General features: G+C 53.5%; 2 protein-coding genes across 2 annotated transcripts in view; one reads left to right on the forward strand and one right to left on the reverse strand.

Moving 5' to 3' along the window:
- Positions 1 to 25317, reverse strand: part of Mllt1 (MLLT1 super elongation complex subunit) — a 99679-nt gene that overhangs the window by 37324 nt on the left and 37038 nt on the right.
- Positions 10548 to 23267, forward strand: LOC127212609 (long-chain-fatty-acid--CoA ligase ACSBG2-like). The gene is given in 14 exon segments (XM_051172707.1): positions 10548 to 10692; positions 11134 to 11360; positions 13987 to 14075; positions 14497 to 14617; positions 16069 to 16149; positions 16516 to 16665; positions 16752 to 16779; positions 16782 to 16957; positions 17384 to 17565; positions 17660 to 17893; positions 18891 to 19108; positions 19211 to 19350; positions 20924 to 21170; positions 23179 to 23267. Coding segments are annotated over 14 exon segments (2127 nt in total).

The following is a 25317-nucleotide window of genomic DNA, read 5'->3' on the forward strand; positions in this document are numbered from 1 at the left end:
TTGGCTGGGCTGACTGGGCCGACTTCTTTTAGCCCATGCCAGAAGCCGCCTGAGAGGAAAAGAAGTAATGTCATCTTGCCGTCAGGAGAAGGGGGCAGTGAATGGGCCACAAAACCCCCAGGCACCAGGACAGCCTTTCGCCTCAGCCCGCATAGGACGCCTGAGGCCAGCAAAGATAGGAACGCAGGCTTCTCAGCAAAGTCACCTCAGCTGACACCCTGGGCCTCCCCAGCCTCAGTGGGCACTGCGGTTCAGCCCAGGGGAAAGGAGAAGATCCATCCTTAAAGAGGGGCTCGGTTGGGGACCATGACCAAATGCTCCGCTTGGTCCAAGCCTCACCACCACCCACCAGCTGCACAGGAGTAATGGTGGGGTTCGTGTCCACACACACGTGCAGCAGCGCAAGGGAGGGGACCTAGCCACCAGGGTGGCAGTGGACGCCAGGACAATACAACAGCAGGAGGCTACATGGAGAGGAGGACCTTCAGTGTGAATGTTTGCGTGCATGCGGTGTGTGATGTGTGGTGTATGCAGGATGTGAGGTGAGATCTGTGGTTTGCTGAGGTGTGTAGTATGTGAGGTCTGTCTGTGTGTGATGTGTGTGGGTGTTGTGTGTTGAAGTGGGTACGTGTGCACTGTCGTCCCCAGTGTGTGCTGTGTTAGTGTGTATTAGTGGTTAATATCATTCGCGTGTTGGGGATTTTGTAATTGTGAAACATACTCAGGAGCTGCGACAGAACAAAACTATTGCAGGTACCAGAGGAGTGGCTCATGGATTAGAAAGCAGAGAGTAGCAGGGCAGCCAGTCTCCCAGCGGCCCAGGACCTGCTAAGGATGCCCCTCACCTGGGAAGAGTGGCTACGGCCCTCCCCGGTAACAGATGAGGTGGGAATAGGACACCACTGTCATGGTTGAGATCAGGCCACAAAACAACTGCGCGGAATCAGCCTGCCAGAAGAAGGAGGAAACAGGGCACGTGCCCAGCCATGCAGAAGGCATTGCAGCAAGGCCCGTCGGTCCAGCAGCTTGGGCAAGGCGCCTGCCTGGAAGGGAATACTCCAGACTGATGGAACAAACTGTCCTGGGCAGGTTCACTGCAAGCCCCGGCCCACTGGAGCCCAGATTGTGCTTGTGATGGCTTCTCCTTAGACACTTCCTAATAGCAAAGGGAGTGTACTAGAGAAGCCTGCCCTTAGGCACCCATCAGTTCAGTCATCTGGGAGGCTCCTCAGGGGAGGGGAACCTCATCGCACTGTGCCTGGAACCAGGGGGTCCTCCCTTGTACACACCCTCTTGTTTCTCTAGGCAAACAAAATGACCGAAGAAGAAGATGGCTTACTGCCTGCGTTCTCCGGCTAGGGCAGGCTCTAGTTCGAGCTCAATTTCCACTTGAAAGGGAGTGGCCACTACAAAGACCTGAGGGATTGCTGTCCAATGTCTAGGGCTCAGGCACAGACTAGGAGCTGGTGGGGACCGGTGCCTTCCATGGGCCTCAGTGGTTGGCCTATAGGTGGTACATTGACCCTCCTGGCCACCTTTCTTACCATAGGACGCCCCCGGGACCAAGACTAAAGAACCTGGAACCCGTTTCTTGCCACAGAAGCCAAGGATGTGCCAGCATGGTGCTACAGGCCTACAAACTGACACTCACAGTGCCCTTTTGGCTTAGGAACTGAGGTGTCTAGGAACCCGGAGTGCTCGGGGTGGGCACAAGCAGTTCTGAGCACAGTGACAGGACACCAAAACTTTGTAACAGCAGCTTTTCTCAGAGCTGCCTTGCCTATCTCTTCCCCATGAGTCTATGCTTGGCTTGAGGCCCTGGCAGCCTGCTCTGCGCTGGGGTTGCTCCTGGGGTTTTAATGTGCTTTGCCTACACTCAGACCCGCCTGGAGGCAGCCAGGCAGCCGGCCTGGGAGAGGGGAGTACCCATGGAGTGCCCCGTGAACTCCCTTGCTGGGACAAAACCCAGCCCACAAACTCTAAAGTAGGACTGCTCCACACGCTGCACTAATTACATTGTCTTGTACCTTGCAGCAGAGCGAGAGCTGTGTTGCCATCACCCAGGCCACAGTTCATGCAGCGGAGGTTGAGCCCTCGGCTGCTGAGGTGGCCCTACCCCCACAGCCCACTGACTGCCTTCAAGACATAGGCCTGGCCCCATAGATTTCTCCCAGTGATGAGCCCTGGGCTGCTTGCTCTGGCTCCACAAAGCTGAGGCACTTCCCTCAGGACCTGTGGAAAGGTCACCCAAATGTACCCAGCATCCCGTGGAGGATAGCACCAGGGTTACCTAGCCCTCGCTTTGCAGCTAACCGCCTGCCAGCCCCAAACCAGTTCGGACAGCCCGGGTCATTCTTAGAGTTGCCTACCCAGGAGGGCTCTGACAACGGCAGGCAATTCCCCAGAGTTGCCGACTGACTTTAAACTCCTATATCTTGGTGTTGGGGCAGGTGCATGAGGAGGAGGAAGAGACACCCACCCACCACCCACCACCACCCCCCCCCTCCCCCCCGGGAAACAGCTCTGCATAGCTCTGCGGTCATCACTTGGCCTCCTGATGGGGAAGGAGAGCAGGCTAAGGCCCAACCGGAAAGGCAAGACTGCAAAGGTGTAGACTTTATGCCTTAATTAACTCTCAAGAGTCAAAGTGCCTGGCACGCCACCAAAGCCAGAACCACTGGGTGGGTGGCACCAGGGCTGGTAGAGATCTGAACAACAGTGCTACAGGGGCTACAGTTATCGGGACCCAAGCTATATGGCATGGGGCGAGGGGAGAGCTGTCCAGGGGAAGACTGACTGCTCACCTATGACCGGAAGGGATGCCTCATCCTCTGAGTTTGAGTCCTCAGCCTGCAGGGTCCGACTTGGCCTCTCGTGACTCACTTCTACACCTTCACCTTTGTACCACTTGCTGCTGTTCTTGTCCCTGGCACCTTTTTGTCAGGAAGGAGGGTGAGGCGCGAGGGTGAGGTGCCCGGGGCACGGCGTGCTCTCCTTTGACACCGCTCTTTCTTAGGCTTTTTTTTTTGGCGCGTTGGCTTCGGTGGAGTCCGTGGCAGCTGCCGCTTGATGGAGATTGGCAGGGTAGGAGGCTGGGCGTGCCAACTTGGGGGACAGGCTCTCCAGCTTGGTACTTTAGAGCATCCTTGGGCTCCTTGAAGGCAGCCCTTAGGCGGGGGGTGGGGCCTTCTCCTCCTTGGGGCGCTTGCCGTTGCAGCATCCTTGAACTCTCGGGCTCACGCTCTGGCTCCTTAGAGCAGAGAGCTCCTGTCTCTCTGAGTCCTTGCGTGGCCCGTTCACGGTGCTCCCTCGGCACTGTGTGGTTGGACGCCTTTGCCACTCTCCTTGTTGGTGGCGTCCTGCAAGGCCACAGGGCAGGGAAGGTGACGGCAGATGTGTTAGCGGCATCGTTGGGGCAGCCTGGTTCATGCCAACCCGGACTGGGCCAAACGGCTGATGTGCCCTTGTTTTTTTGAAAATGTGTTACGAGAGAGTCCGCAGAGTAAAAGGTGCAGCCAACCGACACAGCAGAAGCTGTGTCCACAAACCGGCGGGGCCCCCAGCGCCGAGCCTGGCATCTGGGATACCTGAGGCGTACCTGACGGAAGGTGCTGCCGTCTCTCTATTTGAGGCCCTGTACATGTCCTTGGTGCTCGCAGCCCATCCTGGCGTGCTCAACTCACGCTCCCACCAGTTCCAGGCCCTCTCTTCAGAAGGAGTAGCCAGTGGCTGGGCAAAGAGCTCATAGCTAGCCAGGTGGTGACGCTATTTCCCCATGTAGGCCAATAATCCCAGGACAGTACACAGCTGAAAGTACACTGAGGGACACCAAGCTGGTGGGACAGGGAACCTGGCAAAAGGGGCTCTGCACAACACTTGAACCACCCAGGTGTCTAGGGACAGATGGAGCTGCCTGAGGAACTCTGGCCTGTGCCATGTTCATTGGCCTATGTTCCTGTAAACGGGGACAAACAAGGATACTGGCAGTTGGAATGAGGCCTGGTGATGAGTGCCTCATAGAGACTGGGTCGAGGGGGGATGGTCCCCCATATAAAGCCCGCGGGGAGCAGAAATGGGAGAATCAAGTGGGCCTCACCCTCTCCTGCGGGACAAAAAAAGCTTGCAGGCGTGCTGTGATGCAAACGATTATGGCCGCATGAGAATGTACACCAATGGCTGCTTGAATGTTGAAGGAGCCACTTTCTTGCGGTTACACCTGGGCAACTACAGCGTTCCCGGCCAACAACACTCACAGTGAGATCCCCGTGTCTCAACACTGGGAAATCTTTTTTATCTGTGGAAGCATTCAGTGAGGACAGGCCCATCATGGGCTCGATGCAGCCATCACTCCTAAACAGTGAGAAGGCACCTCAGAGGGCGCAGACCCAAAGGCTCAGGGCCTGAGTTGCAATAGGTGACCACAGCCTGTGCCTCAAGGGGAACAGGTCGGGTGGGCCCGTTTTCTGTCACAGGCACCTAGGACAGTCCCCGAGCGGTTCACCTCCTGCTCGCCGTGGCATGTTCGGCCATGCGAGATGCTCTGCCCGGGTTTCGGATAGGGGTCTTGACCATCAGGTCCGGGAACCACATTCTAGGCTGGGGGCTTCGGGAGATTCATCCAAAGCAGAGAAAACTCGTGCTGGCCTAGAAATCTGGTACCCCTGCAGCACTCCATAGCGGTGCTCGAGAAGGCTTGACAGCAGGGAGGCGTCTTTGAGGACCATAGCAGCTCTCCTTCTCACTTTCTGTAGTTCCAGCCAATGGCTGGTGAGAAAAGCCCAGGTTTGCCAAGCAAGCCTGGCCTCTCTCTTCCAACCTTCCAAAGGCCAATGAAGGGGTGACATCAGGGCCTGGTTAGCGACTCCAGATGCTGACAGATCGAGGATGTCCCAGGCCTGTAGCCTTGATGGCAAAGAGGTGGAAGGAGTCGCCCTGGTACTTGCCTCTCTTTCCTTTGGTGGCCCAGGCTAAGATTTGGCCCAAGGGTGGCTCCGAGTCTTCACGGGGATGACCAGCTGACAATGCCCTCTAGGCAAGTTGAAGCCAGAAGAAGGTGAAACTGAAGGACAGGACACACAAGATCAGCGTCACCTGAGAGGTCCCAAGAAGGCCAAGTCCCGGGTATTCAAGAGACGACCAGGGTTTGGTTCTGGGTTCGCTGTTTACAGTGGGCACTAACGCACTGGCCAGCCGTGGCTGAGTGGCGCTCACTCCAGAAGGCCACTGAGAACTTTCCAGAGTTGCTCCAGCAAGGGGACAACATGTGTGTCCTTGAGACCAGCTCAGTCGTTTCACGCCATGGCTACCCCTAGCCTCCCCCCATTCAGCTCCATGCCATAAACTGCTGACCAGCAGACTGGAAGTGCAAGGGCCTGTGTGGCCTGGCCTCGCTGGGCGCAAGAAGTAGCCCAGGACCAATGATCGAGATGCCCTGCCCGTGGCTGGGGGGCCAATCACCCCACTGGGACAGAAAAGCGGAGCCCCTGAGTGCATGTGACTGAAGAGCTGGGTGCGGCCAGGCATGAGCATACCAGATCTCCAAGCACTGCTCGGGGCCAGCTAGCAAGTGAGCAGGAGCAGAGACTCGGGAGTAGGCAGCAGGGTGCAGGCTGGACTCTGATGATGATGGTGGACAAAAATCGGCCTGCAATTGGCCGATGGCCAGGCCACGATCCGCAACGCTGCGCTTTTCCACTCACTAACCTTGAGCGTGGGACGGTTTGTTCTTCTTGGGGTCTGAGAAGGAAGAGACTTGGTATTGTGGGTAAAATAGGGTCGTCGGGGCTGGGCCTGGACACCGTGTCCGCTCCTTCGGGCCATTCCATTCACTCGTGACAAAGAAGGAACACGAGGTATCCACAGGCGCCAGGGCTGGGCTGGCGGCCGTGGAGCTTGCCTCCTGGGGAGGGAGTAGGGGGGGAGCCTGGAGGCCAGGCTGCCCAGAAGAGTCACAGGTTTGTGCTTGGATGGAGAATGGCCAGGGATCAAAAATGGCCCACGTCCTCTAGGATGGCCCCTGGCCACACAGACTTGCAGCCCTGGCCAAGAAGATTCAGAGCCTTTCGCAAAGCAAGGGAGATGCAGCTAGGGCCCACAGACTGCCCTGGCACTGAGAAGCGGCTGGGGGGAGGCCACAGAAGGAGAGGCGAGGGCTCAGTGGCTAAGCAGAGTGGCTTTTTGACACGAGATCACGCACAGACGCACCGCTGGGGACACGCTTTCCTCACTTTCACGGTACAGGCAGCTGGAGCCGGCTAACAGAGCCAAAAGCCAGCAACAAGAAATGCAAAAAACAGGCCAAGGGAAGAGGGGTTAAGAGAAGAGCCTCAGTGGCCATTGTTGGGGCTATGCTGGGAACCCTGGCAGCTCAGCGAGTCACAGCCTGCAGCCCAGGAAGGCTCCCCCGGCTTCAATAGCTTCCCTAGGACACTCATAGCAGTTAGTTGGGGTGGCCTCCACACTCACGTTCACGTAAAGATGGAGCTCAGCCACTCGGGATTGCAACACTGCGCAGAGGGCAGCAGAAGAGGGAGGAGGGGGGCTTCACAGGGAAGCTGGCTTGGACCTGCGCCCAGACGTAAGAAGGGGTGATGCGTGGCCCTGAGCAATGGGCTTGTGCCTAGGCATGCCTTTCTCCTGCGGATGCTGATGCTCCACAGTTTTACGCGGACACGAAATCTTTGGGCCAGACAGACAGCTTGTAGGTAAAGGCATTCAGCGTCAAGTCTGATGACCTGAGTGCAATTCTTTGGACCCACACGATAAGGGAGAACTGACTGCCCCAAGTTGATCTATGAACCACTCCCCGACATACACACACAGGCACAGATACAATAATAATAAAGTTTTCTGTTTGGTTTTTCAAGACAGGGTTTCTCTGTGTAGCCTTGGCTGTCCTAGACTCGCTTTGTAGACCAGGCTGGCCTCAAACTCACAGTGATCTGTCTGCTTCTGTCCCCCCTCCCCCCTATCCCCCCGAGTGCTGGGATTGAAGGCAGGCGCTACCACACCTGGCTAATAAAGTAATTTTTAAAAGTCTGTAACTAGGCATAGGGTGCGTGTCATCACCACTGCTCTCTGGAGGGCTGTCATCTCAGAGTTGAGGGAAGCTGAGCAAAAAAATAAGCTCTCAAAACAAACAAACCAATAATCAAAACATTTTCATTTCTCACAAAGTTAAGAATATCATAAACAGGCTGCGTGTGGTGGGGCACGTCTCTAACCCATCGCTTGAAAGGAGGAAGCAGGTGGAACATGGTGAGTTCGAGCCACGCCGAAGCTACATATAGAGTTCCAGGTCAGCCAGGGCTACACAGTGAGGCCCCATCTCAAAACAAAACAAAATGTAGTTCAAATGCAAGGGTTGGGGTCGGGGCGGGGGGGATGGTTCTATGGGTAATCGTGTCCTGTGCAAGCACAGGGATTGGAGCTTGAATCACCCACATCCACGAAAAATCCCAGGTGGGTTGGTGTGTGCACCTGTACTCTGAGCTCTGGAGAGGCAGAGGCAGGGGATTGCTGGGGCTCACTGGCAGCCATCTGACCCACTCAGCAAGCTCCTGGTTTTATGATGACCTCTGACTTTCACATACGTACACAACATCCTTTACATGCAACAACAGACATTGTAGAACCCAAACAATGCACATTGCCACAGCACCACGTGGAGCTCAGGGTGGCCCTGGCCAATCACCTTGGTTTGACTTGGGGTGTCTGTTGTTTGACAGCGAGTTCTGCAGGTGCTGTGGCTGCAGAAGGGCCCTGCTGTGTTCAGCTTTTATGTGGGTCTAGGAACCTGAGCTCAAGCCCTCACGTTTACTTCAGCAAGTACAGGAGGGTCAGGAGTTCAAAGCCATCTTGCCTCCACAGGGAGAAACTAAACCCCCAGCATTCTCTAAGGGCGCCCCACGCAGGGATCCTCTCGGGGAAACCTTACCAAGCGTCTCTCTTCACAAGGTGGCACTCTGGCCGATGTGGCCTGGTGTCACAAATGGAGACATCTGATCACCGAGGTATTTCTCCTTGCACAGAGTTGGTCATCGGTGAGTCGTTCCGGAGGCCTGAGTGTATGCTTGTCCCTTCTTGCTCTGGTCACCCCCTCAGACTGACCAGGGTGATGGTGATGGTGGTGATGGTGGAGGGAGGAAGGAAGGCAGATGGGTTTCCTACCCAACAGAACTTCTACTCCATTCGGCCTTCTGGAACCTTCTGCTCAGTCGACCCTTTGTGACATCACTGGCTATCCTCCCCTGCACCTAGCCTCAGGAGAAAAGTGCTTCCAGGGAAGGGGATCGTGGGCCCCCTCACCCATCACTCGTACATACATCTTTCATCCAGTCACCAGTGTATATACTTATCTACCTATTCACCCGTCAATCATTGATTCACTCACCCACTCATTCTTATGTTTGTATGTGCTTGTGAGGTGTTTGTCTGTTTTTTACAGGATAGAAATAGAAGTGAAATCAGACAGGGCCATTCCATTACCCATGGAGAATCCTAAAACCAAACCAAACCAAACAATCAAACAAACAAACAAACAAAAAAACCCAACACCACCAAAAGCTACCATTGTGGTCTGGAGCTGCAGCCTAGTGGGTAGCACGAAAGTAGCACACACAAGGTCCCAGGTCCCGTCGCAAGCATCACATGAATTGAGCATGGTGGCACATGTCTGTCATCCCAACCCTGGGGAAGATGGGCGCAGGAGGACCAAAAGTTCAAGGTCATCCTCGGCTACATGCGGAGTTCAAATGTAGCCTAGGCTACATGAGACCCTGTGCCTCAAACAAAACATGCATTCACCCTGTGCAGTAATCATCACCGTCAGGCTCCAGAACCTTCCAAAGTCTTCCTCCCTCCCATTCCCCCTCCCCTCCCAGGGACCCACCATCCACTTTCTATCTCGGTGACTTGTTCTAGGGGCCTGCAAGAGGAGCCCTGGGGTGTGCGGCTTCGTCTGGCATATTTCATTGGGGCAGTGCGTCATCACAGTTCCTCCGGATTCAGGTGGGGGTCCTATCAGAATGCCCTCTCTCAGACCGGAGAGCCCACACCCTCCCCCCACGTCAGTGAACGTGGGCTAGGAGCTGCTGCCCTAGTGTGAATGTGGTTATGTGACATCTCTGAGTCCCTTTCTCAAATAGTTTGTGGCCCATGCCCAGAAGGGGGACTCCAGATCACATGGTCACTCTATGCTTAGTTTTTTGACACAGGATTTTATGTGGGCCAACTGCCCTTGGGACACTGAAGTCTCTCCAGCCACCAGGTCAGAGCCCAGAACTTGCCACTAGCTCTTTGGGGACCAGTGCCTTGGGAGTCCCCTGGCTGGTGGGACTTAGGCAAGATTGCTTCTGCCTCATCTGTCCTTGTCCCCCAAAGCTAGCCTCTTGCAAAATGGGCAGTGTGGGGCGGGTGGTGGTGGCGCACACCTTTATCCCAGCACTCGGGAGGCAGAGGCAGGTGGATCACTGTGAGTTCGAGGCCAGCCTGGTCTACAAAGTGAGTCCAGGGTCCAGGGAAGTCAAGGCTACACAGAGAAATCCTGTCTCGGGGAAAAAAAAAAAAAAAAAAAAAAAGGCAGTGTGGGCCACACAGCCATCACGGCCCTGGCTCATGGAACACAGTGATGTCACAAGGGCTGCACACGGACTGTTAGAAGGGAATGTTCTGGAAGGCGTCCAGTCTGAGGGGCTGCATGTCCCTCTGCGGCTAGAGCGGGAGGTAGTGACAGAGCTGGACAGGAGTCACCACTTTGCCCTACCGAATGAGAAAGGAGAGGCAGCCTGTTGAGGAGAGTGGGCTGAAGACTGTATACACCCCATGCCAGGGAACGCCTGGCAGCAGTCAGCTGGGTGAGAAAGAAAGGTACTGGCAAACCCTACTCTTTTTTTTTTTTTTTTTTTTTTTTGGTGGTTTTTCAAGACAGGGTTTCTGTGTGTAGCCTTGGCTATCCTAGACTCACTTTGTAGACCAGGCTGGCCTCGAACTCACAGCGATCCGCCTGCCTCTGCCTCCTGAGTGCTGGGATAAAAAGGTGTGTGCCTATGAAAACCCTACTCTTTTCTCCTTCCTTCTCCCGTCCTTTCTATGCCCATCTCCAGCATCTCAAGGCTACCCTTGAGCGGGCACAGCACTGAGCCTGCCTTCAGTCCCCACCCCGACATAGAAGCTGGGTGTGGACTTCCCAGCTCCCTGTGGCTCCCTGGAGCTAAGCCTGGAGGCAGGCTTAGGCACTAGGCAAGCTCGGTGTACAGGTGGAATGTGACTAAGGAAGATGCCCGCTGCCTGCCTCTGGCCCCCAGGAGTCCCCATGCCCACACGTGCAGGAAACGTCCTCACTGACCTCCCTCTTTGTCTCTCTTCTCTGCCACCCATCGCTAGCATCCCCCTGCCCCCTGGTCTAAGAGATTCCCATCAGTGCCTGGCCGAATCCACCACCGTCCACTGCACCCGTCCGCTGCACCCTGCGAAGAGGAAGGTGCCCTACCCTGTGCACTTGACCCTCTGTCCCCTGTAACTGTGTGGGGCTAGTCTCTGTCGAGAGGATGTCTGACTCTAAGGAACAAGAAGCCCCCGGGGCCTTCATGTCTGTCCTGAAATCAAGAGCCACCTTGAAGACCAAAATTCACAGCAAAGTATCGAAGAAGGCAGCAGGAAAAGACTCTCAGAATCCGGAGGAATTAGTCACAGGTAGGAGCACCCCCCCCCCCACACCCCCGTCCGCTGGGAGAGGCCACCATAGGGTCCTAGGGAGGCCTGTCATTCCAGGCACACTTTCTGGGACAGGTACCAGAGGAGCCCTGGCCCCAGATGGTGGGTGGCCAATCCGAGTTGAAGTCCCTGCGGAGGGAGCTTGTGCACCGGGGAAGCTTGGTCCCTGTGGCCATGTGACCCTTCCTGGAGAGATCATGTGACCAACCATCCAGGTCTTGTCCACCTGGGACAGTGACAATGACTCCCTTGTTCTTTCTCCAATCCTCACGGGGAGGGGCGCCGGGGGGGAGGGAAATGACCTGTGTGACCCATCTCCCCACCCCCCACCCCCGTCGTCCTGTACCGGGGAGTGACTCACCATCCTTCCGGGGACCCCATCCCTCCTCCCGTCCCATGGAGTGATCTCTGATCCTGCAGCAAGCACCAGCTACTGGACCTCAGAAAGCGATGGTGAGGTACAGCTGCGCATGAGCAAGAAGACAAATAACGAGCCTCCAATCACAGTACCTGACATGATCATGAGCGCGGCCACCAAGTACGCGCACTACCTGGCGATCGGCTCCAAGTACAAGAAGAGCTGGCAGCTGCTCACCTACGTCGAGTACTACGAAGCCTGCAGGCGCGCAGCCAAGGCCTTCCTCAAGGTACCGTTCCTGCGCATGCGCAAGTGTGCCACACCCTAAGCCTGTGCGGCCTTCCAGCGCCGCTATGTTTTATGGACCGGAGAGACCTCACTACTGTTTGCACTCCATCCACTTCTGGTTGCTCATTTGCACCACGGAGTGTCATGCCACCATCAGTCATGTGAATTATTTACCACTCTGAGCCTCAGTTTCCCCATGTACAAGATTTATTCTGCATATCAAATGTGCATTTACTGGTTAAAAATTTTTTTCTTTTTTCAAGACAGGGTTTCTCTGTAGACTTGGCTGTCCTGGACTCAATTTGTAGACCAGGCTTTAAAATGTTTTAATGTGGCCAGGTATGGTGGCACATGCCTTTAACCCTAGCCCTCAGGAGGCAGAGGCTGTGTGACTTTGAGCCTAGCCCGGTTTACAAGTGAACCTCTGTGTCAAAAAAAAAAAAAAAAAAAAAGTTTTACTGTTTATTTTTAATTATGTATATGGGTGTGTGCAGTGCCCACGGAGACCAGAAGAGGTCACTAGATACCCAGAACCTGGAGTTATAGTCGGTTGAGCTGGCAGACACAGCTGCTGGAAACCAAACTTTGGTCTACTGCAAGACAGTATCTGCTCTTAGCTGCTGAACAGTCTCTCCGGTCACCACCCCCCCCCCCCCCGTCCCCCGCCTTTTTTTTTTTTTTTTTTTTTTATACAATGTTCCACCTGCACAAGCGCCTGCCTGCCAGAAGAGGGAGCCAGATCTCACTATAGATGGTTGTGAGCCACCATGTGGTTGCTGGAATTTGAACTCAGAACCTCTGAAAGAGCAGCCAGTGCTCTTAATCCCTGAGCCATCTCTCCAGCCCTCCCGTCCCTTTTTATAGTTACAGTTCATATAAAACATACACATACTGAAGATGGTAGGACCCAGCCCACAGGTCACCTCTGAGGACTTCATGGGCGCCTGGGTTACAGACTGGAGTGTGGGTTTTGCTCTCACTGTGAGTAGGCGTGCTCCTGTGGGGATGGGGATGGGCACACACGTATGCGGAGGCCGAGATCAATCTCTGGCATCTTCCAGGTGTTTCACCCCCAATTGTTTTCCACCTTATTGCTGAGACATGGTCTCCTGCTGACCTGGAGTTCTTCAGTTGGCTATGCCAGCTAGTCAGTGAGTTTGGGGCACCCCTGTCCCTGCTCCTAGCACTAGGAATACAGGCATGCACCACATTTGACTGAGGACTGGAGCTCAGGTCATAACTTTTGCATGGCACCTGGTGTCATGATGGCATCTTAGTCAGTTTCATGAGAAGCTACTGTCCTGCCCTCTGGTGTTCGTTGAATAAATGAATTTTTATTTTATTATTATATATTATTATTATTGTTGTTGTTGTTGTTGTTGTTATTGTTATTGTTGTTGTTATTATTATTATTATTATTTGGTTTTTTGAGACAGGGTTTCTCTGTGTAGCCTTGGTTGTCCTGGACTCACTTTGTAGACCAGGCTGGCCTTGAACTCACAGTAATCTGCCTGCCTCTGCCTCCTGAGTACTGGGATTAAAGGCATGTGCCACCATGCCTGGCATAAATTAATTTTTAAAAGGGTCATCTTTGACTATGGAAGGGAATAAAAGAAACTTGAAGTGACTTGTCCAGCCAAACTAGTAAGTAAGGTCAGGGGTCAGCAGGGGTTAGCATGCTAAAGAAAGGGAGGGAGAAAGAGGCAGAGGTAGGGGGTGAACTTTTAAAGCGTGGTGGCCAAGGGTAGGTTCACAGACAGTAAAATTTCAACCAAGTGGAGGAAGGTGCTCTCAGGAAAACTAGGGAGAAACACACCAAACCAAAGGCACAGGCCATGCAAAGGCTGCAGGCTACAGGACGCGTTCTGCGCAAAGGATGCAAGCCTGGCGTGGTGGAGCACACATGTGGTGGACCATGTGTGGACAGATGGATGGATGGATGGATGGGTGGATGGGTGGATGGGTGGGTGGGTGGATGGGTGGATAGATGCATGGATGGATGGACAGGTAGATGGATGGATGGATGGGCGGGTAGATTGATGGGTGGGTGGGTGGATGGATGGGTGTATGGGTGGATGGATGCATGGATGGGTGGATGGATGGATAGATGGGTAGATGGATGGGTGAGTGGGTAGACTGATGGATGGGTGGGTGGATGAATGGGTGGATGGTGGGTGGGTGGGTAGATTGATGGATGGATGGATGGATGGATAGACGGGTGGATGGATGGGTGGGTAGGTGGTTGGGTGGTTGGGTAATGGATGGATGGATCAATCAATCAATAAATGGATGGATGAATTGATAAATGGGTGGATGGATGGGTAGATGAATGCATAGGTGGATGGGCAGGTGGGTGGGTGGATGAGTGTATGAGTTGGTGCATGGGCGGGAGGGTACATGGGTGTTAGGGTGGGTGAGTGGGTGGATGGTGATTAGCACACAGATGGATAGATAACAGAAGCATGTGGTGGCGGTGCCCTCTCAGCATTACTACTATGTGGCACCTGTGGCTGCAGGACAAACGGTCCAGAGGAGACTGAGTTTCTCAGCTGAGATGAAGACTCCTATGAGGTCAGGGTAAGGGCAGCTGAGTCCCTTGGATCTCACGAGGGTGTTTCCTCCCTCAGGTGGGCCTGGAACGCTTCCATGGTGTGGGGATCATGGGCATCAACTCTGTGGAGTGGGTGATTGCCAGCATTGGAGCCATCATGGCAGGGTAAGAGGCAGCTGGCCTGTCCTCCAAGTGTCTCTAGGTCTTGCCTCTGTAGAAGCCAGTTGGGTTCTTTGCATTCAGGGCCCTCACACTACAGTTCAGTTTTCAACAAGGTTTTTCAGTGACTCAGCCCTTAGCGTGTCCATTTCTCCCTTCCAGATGTTCTCTGCACCCACCAAACTCATATACATCCCACAGAGCCCAGCATTTATGCCCCTTCATTTAGGAATATTTCTTTCTTTCTTTCTTTCCATACTCTAGCACCAAGCCCTCCTTGCACTCATGTAGAACATTTGAGAGGAGTTTTGAAGGGGGGCGTTCCCCCCGAGTCCCACCTTCCAACAGAGTATAAAAACTCCAAGAACCCACAGTTCCCCCAAAGTCATCACTCAGTAGGTCTTCAGCTCCTGGTTTCTGCTTCCAGTGGCATCTCTGTCGGCATCTTGTCTACCAACACTCCGAAAACCTGCCAGATCATTGCTGAGACCTCAAAAATGGACATCTTCGTGGTGGATAATGAAAAACAGCTGCAGAAGGTTAACCAGGTGAGAGGCTCTGGTGTCTGTGGATCTGGAACACTCTTGGGTTAGAGGAGTCTGAGAGGCCCATACCCGCACTTCACACACACACACACACACAAACACACACGCACCAAAAATAAATGTATAGTAAGAAATGGGGAGCCGGGCGTGGTGGCGCACACCTTTAATCCCAGCACTCGGGAGGCAGAGGCAGGCGGATCGCTGTGAGTTCCAGGTCAGCCTGGTCTACAAAGTGAGTCCAGGATGGCCAAGGCTACACAGAGAAACCCTGTCTCGAAAAACCAAAAAAAAAAAAAAAAAAAAAAAAAAAAAAAAGAAAAGAAAAGAAATGCGGAGAGGGGCTGGAGAGATAGTTCAGAGGTTAAGAGCACTGACTGCTCTTGCAGAGGTCCTCCTGAGTTCAATTCCCAGCAACTACATACCTGGTGGCTCACAACTATCTACAATGAGATCTGGTGCCCTCTTCTGGCCGGCAGGTGTACATACAGACAGCACACTGTATACATAAATAAATAAATCTTTAAAAACAAACAAACAGACTCGGAGGCTGAAGAGATGGCTTAGCAGTTAAGAGCACTGGCTGCTCTTCCACAAGTCCTGAGTTCAATTCCCAGCAACCACATGGTGGCTCACAACCATCTATAATGAGATCTGGGCCTTCTTCTGGCATGCAGATGTACATGCAGACAGAGCACTGTATACATAGTAAATAAACAAATCTTAAAACAAAAACAAAAACCTCATTAGAAGACTTTTTTTTTTTTTTAAAGGGTGTGTGGCCGGGTGATGTGTGCGTTTTTTAGCCGTGGAGTGCACCTGCACACATGAGGCTCCACACCATGAAATAGAAAATCCAAATGGTTTAAAATGGAATAATTGTGTATTTTCGCACATTAAGAACACTGGGGCAGGGGCTGAAGAGATGCTCAGCAGTTAGGAACACTTGTAGAGTCCTGCTTGCTGTTCTTGCAGAAAAGACCCAGGCTGGGTTCCCAGCACCCACATAGTGGCTCATGCCACCTGTAACTCCAGTTCCAGGGAGGTTGATGCTGGCCTCCCCATTGCAAATACAGATATGCAGGCATATACATAAACTAAAAGATGAAAAGTAAATATGTATTTTTTTTTAAAATCAAAACCACTGGGTCTGAGCTCAGTGGGCAGAGAACCCATTGCAGCACGGATGAAGCCTTGGGTTCCATCCCAGGCACCTCAAAATGGTCAGTGGCAGCAGAGCCTGCCAGGAAGTTCTAGGTCACTTTCAACTATATAGTGAATTTGAGTCCAGCCTGGGTTACAGGAGACCCATCTCAAGACCCCCACCTCCCTAATCAAGAAACAAAGAGGGCTGTAGGGAGTCCTCCTTCTGTGTCTGAGGGCAATTCCTGGTCCAGGGGCTCAGGATCTCGGGGAGTCCCCATCCATACTCGTATTGACCCCATGGTACCCTGCAGATCCAGGGTTACCTGAAGCATCTCAAGGCCATCATACAATACAAAGAGGACATCCAGGAAGTGCAGCCAAATCTATACTCGGTATGTCCAAACAGGGGAGGGAGAGAGGGAGGGAGAGGGAGGGACAGCCAGCCACGGGCCTGGAGACTGAGGCTAGCACCCAGTGCTGGGTGACGTCGAGAGTCCAGAGAACTCCAGAGTGGGGTTCTGTCCCACTGCGTAGCCTTGGCTGTTCTCCACTCGCTTTGGAGAGCAGGCTTGGCCTTGAACTCACAATGATTCACCTGCCTCTACCTCCCTGAGTGCTGGGATTAAAAGGTGTGCGCTACTGTGACTGGCTTGAAGTGGGATTCTTTAGTGTGTCCCTGCTGAGGTGGGTGGGCTGAGAGAGTGTCTGGGAATAACAGCATCTTCTCCCCCAATGCCCACTGGCCAATCTTCCTGCAGTGGAAAGGGTTCCTGGACCTTGCAGACGGCATCCCGGATGAAACACTGGACAAAATCATCGACTCACAGAAGCCTAACCAATGCTGTACTTTGGTATACAATCAGAACACCACGGGGATCCCAAAGGCCGTAATGCTTAGCCATGACAACGTAAGTGGCCCTCTCCGAGGGGCTGGACTAGCCTGGCCACTCTTGGAATGAAGAACCTAGGCTTGACTTAGCGAGATGTCTTTCAGATCACATGGACCACGGCAGCCACTGTTCAAACCTCAGGTACAAGTGCCCTCCTGATGGCCAGGAGGTCCTTGTGAGCTACCTGCCACTCTGCTTCGCGGCGATCCAGATCTTGGACATGTGGGTGGCCATTTCCGTGGCGGGGACAGTTTACTTCCCCTCAATAGAGGCACTGAAGTGGAGTGGGCTACCACGGGCCCCTGGCACGGTGAGCGCTGGGGATAAGAGTGACCATGGCCCCTATGTGGGCAGCAAAGGGAGGGGCGGGGAGCGGGGAAACTGGGATGAGGTGGGAATTCTCACCCTGCTCTCTTCCCCGCCGCTGCCTAACCCTCTCTGTCTCTGGGCCTGTTTGCCCATCTGTGGCAGGCGTGAGCTAGCTAGTGTCTCGGAAGAGAGGTACAAGGCCATATGAGAGAAGGGTAGGGGCAGGGGTGCGGCACCATCCCCGTTGCCCAGCCTTTGCCAGGCTTTCTGCTTCTCACCCCTACTCGGATGCAGGGGCCTCTGCTGGCGTGGCTCTGCCTGTCACCTGCGCTGTCCTTGGCCCATCCTGGTCCCTGGGCTGAAGCTTCCCGTCTCATGACCCTGGTGTGCACGGGGGTCCCCCAGCGCCCCATCCCGCCCCATTCAGGGCTTCCTGATGGAGATGCTCCGTGAAGTCCAGCCCACCACGTTCTGCGGCATCCAGTGGGTGTGGGACCGCATGCTGGACAGTCTGAAGACCAAACACCTGGACTCCTCCGCCTTCCGCAGGAGGATTGACCGCTGGGCCATGCACATGGGCCTGAGCACCAACAAGAGGCGGATACTCGGGTATGACGGGCACTGGAATGGAGCGCGGGGACGGGGACCCTGGGACAGCAGCCAGGACCCTAGGACCCTGGCTTCTATGGCTCCGCTTCTAAAGGCAGATCCACCAGCCGCTGTGCTTTGGCCTGGCCAAACGACTGACCTTCGAACCCGCTAGGAAGTTCCTAGGTCTCAACCATTGCCACCAGTTTCTAAGCGTGGGCCAGGGGCTGCCGAGGGCCACGATGGATTTCTTCCTCAGCCTGGATATCCCTATCATGGAGCTGTACGGCTTGTCGGAGTGCACGGGATTGCACTCTCTGTCCAACCCCCAGACCTTCCGGCTCCAGAGGTGGGTCTGAACCGGCCTCTGTCTCCCACATCCTGCCTGGGGGAGAGCAGGCCAGGGATCCTCTGGATTTGAGCCACCCCAAAACAGGGGACCGCTGAGCCTCGTGGGCTGGGATTTTCTTCACATTTGTAGCTCATTTCTCGGACCATTTCTCGCTGTGGTGCAGGATTGGGGTGTGGGTGGAGGTGGGACTCAGGCTCCTTCAAGTAGCAAGCAAGGGCACTCACACAGGGTGGGCAGCCTCCCTCAGAGCGAGTCGGTAACAGACTGGCAGACAGGGTTCTGTGGATATGCTTCAGGGTGTGCACTGGGCATTCGGTAAGGCACAGCAGTTTTAAAGGCCAGCATCAGGCAGGTCAGCCAGGGTCGTTGCCTGCGCCCATAAGTGAGTTGTGTGAGTGTGTGTGTGTGTGTGTGTGTGTGTGTGAGTGTGTGTGTGTTGTTTTTTGAGATGGTCTCATTATGCGTCCTTGACTGTCCTAGAACTCCCTCTGTAGACCAGGCTGGTCACCTCAAATTAAAAGATCTGCCTGCCTCTGCCTCCTAAGTGCTGTGTCACCTAGCCAACTTTGTTGCATTTTATTTTATGAAACAGGAATCTCCCTGTGCAGCTACAATTAGCTTCACACTTATAGCAATCCCCCTGCTTCAGCTTCCCAAGCACTGCAATGACAGGAATGTGCCATCACACCCAGCTTTGGGCTGAATCCTAATGCTGCAAATCCATTCTGATTGTTTAAGATACACCCCCCCACCCCGGGTAGAGAGAGGTGAATGGAAGGCAAGTGTGACACATGCCCTTCTCTCCTGACTGCACTTTGGGGGCCTTAACCTTAATTATATTTATATTTTCCTCCCTTGTTCTGACTGGGGGACAGTGACAGAGTTGGGGGGAGGGCACACACAGGCCCTGTGCCATGGCAGGAACCTCAAGGGGTATCTCATGCCCTGATGGGGAGCATGCCAGCCCAGCTCTTGAAAGCCTCCATGCCCACAGCTGTGGGAAGCCATTTCCCAGCACCCACACAAAGCTGGAAAAGCAGAACCAAGATGGAGTCGGGAATTTGTGTATCTGGGGCCGTCACATATTCATGGGTTATCTCAATGACAAGGAGAACACAGAGAAGGAAACGGACAGCTATGGCTGGCTGCACACGCACGACCTGGGCTTCTTGGATTTCGACAGGTTCCTCTATATCCTGGGGGACATCGATGGTGAGGAATACGCATTGCACAGCAGGCTTGGGCTGGCCCCAATCCCTCCCCTTAGAAGCGGAATGAAATGACTTTTAAAAACACCTCTCTTTGCTGCTACAGATATGATCACCCTGAGCTCAGGTGAGGTGGTCAACCCGAGTCCCATCGAGGAGCGTGTAAGGACACGCATCCCCATTGTGCGCTACGCAATGCTGGTGGGCCAGGACGCCCCATTCCTGTGCGCCCTCCTCACACTGAAGGTACCCAGGGGCTCCCCCAAAGCAAGACCCTGAAAGTCTGGAAGGAGGACGGGCTCCACGCGAGTAATTCAGTATCTTGTTGGGTTTTTGTTGTGGTTGTTTTCGAGACAGGGTCTCTCTGTGTAGCCTTGGCTGTCCTAGACTCGCTTTGTAGACCAGGCTGGCCTCAAACTTACAGAGATCCTCCTGCCTCTGCCTCCCGAGTGCTGGGATTAAACATCCAGCTTTTGTTGTCGGTTTTTTGTTGTTGTTGTTGTTGTTGTTTGTTTTTTGAGTAATTCAGTATCTTATCACCTCTTTCTTTCTTTCTTTCTTTTTCTTTTTTGGTCACTATGACTAAATACCTAATCGAAGCAATTTAAGGACCAGAGAAGACAGCTCCCAGATAAAGCACTTGCTATGCAATAATAAGAACCTAAGTGTGGACCCCAGAACACATGTGTAAATTTGGACATGAGGACATGTTATAATCCCCAGTGCTGGGGAACCAAGACCAGTGAACAACACCCCAGTGAGAGACCTTGCCTCTAATTATAAAGGTGGACAGTGCTGACCACTGAGGCTGACCTCTGACCTCCAGGCATCCTGCACACATGAACATGTACACAGATGCACAGCCACACACACTCTCAAGGCAATTTAAGGAAGTTGTTTTTGTTACTGTGAGACAGCATTTCTCTACAGAGCCCTTGCTGTCCTGGAATTCACTCTGTAGACCTGGCTGGCCTTGAACTCGCAGAGATCCACATGTCTCTGTCTCCCAAGTGCTGGGAATAAAGGTGTGAACCACCATGCCTGGCCAAAATTTATTATTATTATTATTATTATGGGTATCTGTGTTCATGTACACACACTGGTGTGAAAATCAGAGGATGGCTTTGTAGACTGGGTTTCCGGGGTGAAACTCATCTCCTCAGGCTTTTGAGGCCTTCACCCACTGAGCCACATCACCAGCCCTGCTTGTGGGCGTCTTTCATCTCTGTTAAGTTTCTCTGGAAACGCAGACACTCACCAGCAGTGTGTTTCCATGACAAGTCTAGATCCTGGTCCATTGACACTGAAGATGTGCCCTGAGGCAGCTTTCCTTTGGAGTCACGCCCCAGCTCTCATTGTTGGTTCTGGGGAGGGGTGCAGAGTGGTTGACGGTGTTGGCTGGTCTAGAATTTTCCCTGTAGACAGTGGCCCTCAAAGTGTGGTCGCAGGGCCATTGACATCAATGTATCAAGCTGAGGCTATCAACCACAGTCTGCCTGAGGACAAGACAGGCTCTGGGGAGCAGAGAGAGCTGGCCTGTGGGATGGATGGCTCTGTGGATAAGGGTGTTTGCTGCCAAGCCTGCCAGGACCCACATGGTGGAAGGGGGCACTCAACTCCAGGATGCCTGTATTACAGGGCTTATGTGATCTTTGAGCTGCAGGCTGGCCCTGCCCCTCACCAGGGAGACCAGCAGGGCTTTCTGACGCTCTGGCACCTGAGGCCTGGAGAACTCGAGTATCCCAGGGTTGTCATGGGTATGGCCCCTGAAAGGGGTGGGGAGGTGGTCACAAAACACCAACTCTGTCCTCCTCCACAGTGTCAGATCAACCCAGAGACCGGAGAGGCTCGGAGTACCCTGACCAGCGAGGTCGTGGCTTGCTGTCGGAAACTGAAGAGCCAGTCCACTTGGTTGGCAGATGTCCTATATGACCGTGACCCTTTGGTTACAGAGTTCATCAGCCAGGGCATCCAGGATGTGAACGAGGAGGCGCCCTCAGAGGGTGCCAAGATCCTTAAGTGGGTCATTATAGACAATGATTTCTCTGTGGCCGGCGGGGAGCTTGGTGAGTGAGTGAGTGGTGGCATGGGTGGGCTAGGGACCCTCTCAGGTGGCTGGCGGGGAGCTCGGTGAGTGAGTGAGTGGTGAGTATGGGTGGGCTAGGGACCCTCTCAGCCTCCCAGCCCCTGGCTTCCATCTAGTATGGGAAGGGTCTGTGGTCATGTGACTTTAGCTGATTTGGGGGGGGGGACAAAACACATTTTAAACATGTGTGGTGGTTCACCCATGTCAGCTGAGCACTTAGGAGTCTGAGGCAGGAGGATGAGTTCAAGGGCTGTCCACAGTACAGAGAGAGTGAGAGCCTGTCTCAAAAGCATATCTGGGGGCACGGAGTGGTGGTGGCGGCGGGCGGCGGCGGCTCCGTTTGTAAGGATGCTGGCTGTACAAGGATGATGACCTGAATTTGATCCCTGAACCCATGTTTAAAAACAAAACAAGAAGAACAACAAACCATACTAAACAAACCAAAACAACAACACAACCGCAGGCAAGCCTTTTTAAAGATTTATTTTATATTTATGTGTATGACTATCTGCATGTATGAATGTTGCCCATGTATGTCTAGAAGAGGATGTCAGACCCCCCGGGACTGGAGTTAGAGGTGGTTTTGAGCTGCCATGTGCTGGAATTGAACCCAGGCTCTCTGCAGAAGCAGTCAGTGCTCTAACTACTGAGCCATCTCTCCAGCCCCAGTATACTTTTTTTTCCCCCTCCCAAGACACGGTTTCTCTGTGTAGCCCTTGGTTGTCCTGGAACTCACTCTGAAGACCTGGCTGGCCTTGAACTCAGAGATCCACCCGCCTCTGCCTCCTGAGTGCGTGGGACTAAAAGAATGAGCAACCATCACCTGGCTCCCAATGCTGGGGAGGTTGAGACTGGAGGATCCCTGGTGCTCCCTGGATGGTCAGCTCAGCCTACTTGACCAGCACCAGGAAAATGAAAGATACTGTTTCCAAAAGGATGGTGGTGGTGGTGGTGGTGGTGGTGGTGGTGGAAGTAGTGATGCGCACACCTTTGATCCCAGCACATGAGAAGCAGAGGTAGGTAGATCTCTGTAAGCTTGAGGCCAGCCTGGTCTCATGGTGAGTTCCAGGATAGCCTGGTCTACATGGTGAGACCATGTCTCAGAAAAAACTTGCTGAAAGAATGTGGACATCAGATGCCCTCTTCTGGCCTGGATAAACACATGCCGCCACCCCTACCACCACCACCTCCACCAGCATCACCGTGCATGTGTGTGCTCCCACACAAGGAGCCAGACAGATGGCTCAAAGGTTGCTATTCTTGTAGAAGACTCAAGTTTAATTCCTAGCACCCATACATACTGGGCAGCTCCCACCACTTGTTAACTGCAGCTCTGGGGAATCTGATGCCCTCTTCTGGCCTCCAAGGGCAATGCAAGCACATCCACACGCACACATACAAGGACACATCTTTGTTGTTGTTGTTGTTTTGAGACAGGGGTTCTCTGTAAGCCTTGGCTGTCCTGGACTTGCTTTGTAACCAGGCTGGCCTTGAACTCATGGAGATCGGCCTGCCTCTGCTTCCCTGAGTGCTGGGATTACAGGCGTACATTACTGCTCCCAAGCATAAGACACAATCTTTTAAAAACATTCCACATCCAAGCTCTGCTTGTATGAAACATGGTGGTGTGCTGAGCCCAACCCAGCTCTTTCCTTCCAACTGGAAGATGGGCCAACTTCAGACACAACGCCTGACTGTCAGGGGGTGCAGAGGCAGAATCCGAGTGTTAGAGGATCTAGACATGACCCACAAAATGACCCAAGGCTGTTTGGACCACAGGTCACTGGGGTGGCAGCTCCACACCCCCCTTTTAACCACTGCCCCCAATGACTACAGGAGAGAGCTCTCAGGGTGCCTTGGCGTTCTCCTCTGACCCCAGCTCCCATACACCCCCAAACAAGAACTTGGCCCTCTGACGACCCAGGCTTGAGTGGGGACTTTCTGGGGAGGGGTACAGGAGGCCCACCACAGTCTTGCTTCCATCACAGGACCCATGAGTGAGTTGAGCAGGGCTACTGTGGCCAAGATATACCAGGAGGACATCCAGAAACTCTATGAGGCAGATCCGACCCCCTAGCAACCCTGTGCACTCCATCTCATTCAAGCGCTGGTGGTTCGTGTCCTTCATGCTGCTCGTCAGGACAATTTCCGTAGTGGGGGAGGGTTCCCTGTGAAAGCCCTGGATGGCATATCCTGACCCCTAGGGTTGGTATCTGAATTGTAAAGAAATAATTAAATGTGTTCACTAAAGCGGTGGCTTCAACCCAGGGGTAATTTTTGTCAAAGGACACTGGGCGACATCTGGGGATGGGTGGCTGTTGTAACTGGGTGAGAAGTAGGCTGAGGCCCAGGTCACTGAACAGCACCCTGCAGGGCCCAGTGGCCACAAACGCCAGGGTAAGACCCTGAGTTTTATAGTAAGACTCGTGACTCAGGTTTCATGTTGACCTCAAGCAAGACTCCCAAACTGAAGCCAGCTCACCCGGACTTTGTTCTTACACTGAAAACTACTTTAGTCCTGGTTGGGTCTGGAGGCCAGGCCTTTACACTAGGAAAGTTGCCCACATCCTCACTGGTTAGCGTAGCTGGGGCTGGGGCTCTCTCTCCTCTTCCCCTACCCTCCCACCGCTGCTTAGCCATGTGAGTATGACAGGTGTAACGCATGCCCTGGAACTGGAGTTACAAAGGGTTGTGAGCAGCCATGTGGGTTCTGGTAAATTAACTCGGGTCCTCTGCAAGAGCAGTAAGCTCTCTTAACCACTGAGTCACCTCTCCAGCCCATTTATACACTGTGCTAAATGAGAGGCTGAGGAATTGTGAGAGACCTACAGTCTTAGCGACCCTGCAGATGCTCCCAGCTGGTACAATCACCTTGAGGGAAGAGTAAACTAAGGAAATCACATGCTGTCTTCATCAGAAAGAGCTGGGAGACCCCACCCCCACCCTGGCTCTCAACACCTCAAACTACATTGAGTCTGAAGTTTTGATGCACTCCAAACAGCATGTCCTGGGGACACAGAGCTGTGGAGTCCTGATGGGGCTAGAAGGGACCACAGTGGCCCCTGACCTTCCAGGAGACATCCTGTCACCTGGGGCAAAAGGCGCACAGAATTTACAACAGGGGAAATGGAGTGCATCCCCTGGTGTGTCCTGTAGACCTCCTGTAAGGTTCATTAAAATGCAGGAAGTGACATTAGAAGGTTCTGGGAGTGGGTGGGAGGGGAGGCTGCAGGTGGGAAGTCATGCAGGAACTTCCAGGGACACAGGTTTAGAGTGGACACCCATACTGGGCCTCCAAGTGCACCCACCAATCTCCTTGACTCACTAAGCTAGCTGATGTCCTTGGTCTGTGGTGGGTAACCTGGGGGACCCAGGAAGTTGTAACCAACAAGCAAGTGCAGGTAAGGTTTCTGGCTCCCAGTGTGACCTGTGAGAAGCTTGGAAGCCACTTTCTTCCTCAGGATAAGAAAAGGCTGAATGTGGACAGTTCTTCTATCTATGAGAGAGGTGGGCACACTGGAAGCAACACCAAGCAGGGAGACCTCTGTGTATGAGACACTACTATAGTGGTTCATGCTGCTACTGTAAGAAAACACTCAAAGCCGGTATATTTTAAGAGAGGTTATAATAGCCCAGGTAGCCTGGCTGCCACAAGGAAGGTGACAACTGGCAGAGACTCGTGAGGAACAAACAGTATGGTGAGAGCAGGGGATGGGCTCCAGGGAACTAATCATGTTCTCGTGTCAGTAATGCCTCAATGACCTCAGCACCTTCACTGGAGACATCAACTTAGTAAACTGTGCTAAAGGGTTGGGCTGCAGCTCTGTGGGTAGAGCACTCATCTAGTGCACCCTGGGTTCCATCCCCAGCACCACACAGAGCAGTGTAGGAGCTCAGGCACTCAGCAAGTGGAGGCAAGAGATCATCAGGTCAAGGCTAGCCTGGGCTATACATCCTCTCAAAACAAAACTACTTAACAAGGACCTGTGAGTCAGTGGGAGATGATGTGGAAACGGAGGATGAAAAGGCTAGGCTGGGGTTTAAACATGGTCTGAGACCAACACTGTTGAGTTTGGTTCTCAGTGTGGCTGTTGGGAAATGAAACCCTGTGGGAGGTTTTGGAATTC

Source organism: Acomys russatus, chromosome 31 (assembly GCF_903995435.1).
Source record: "Acomys russatus chromosome 31, mAcoRus1.1, whole genome shotgun sequence".
NCBI classification, from domain to species: Eukaryota; Metazoa; Chordata; class Mammalia; order Rodentia; family Muridae; genus Acomys; species Acomys russatus.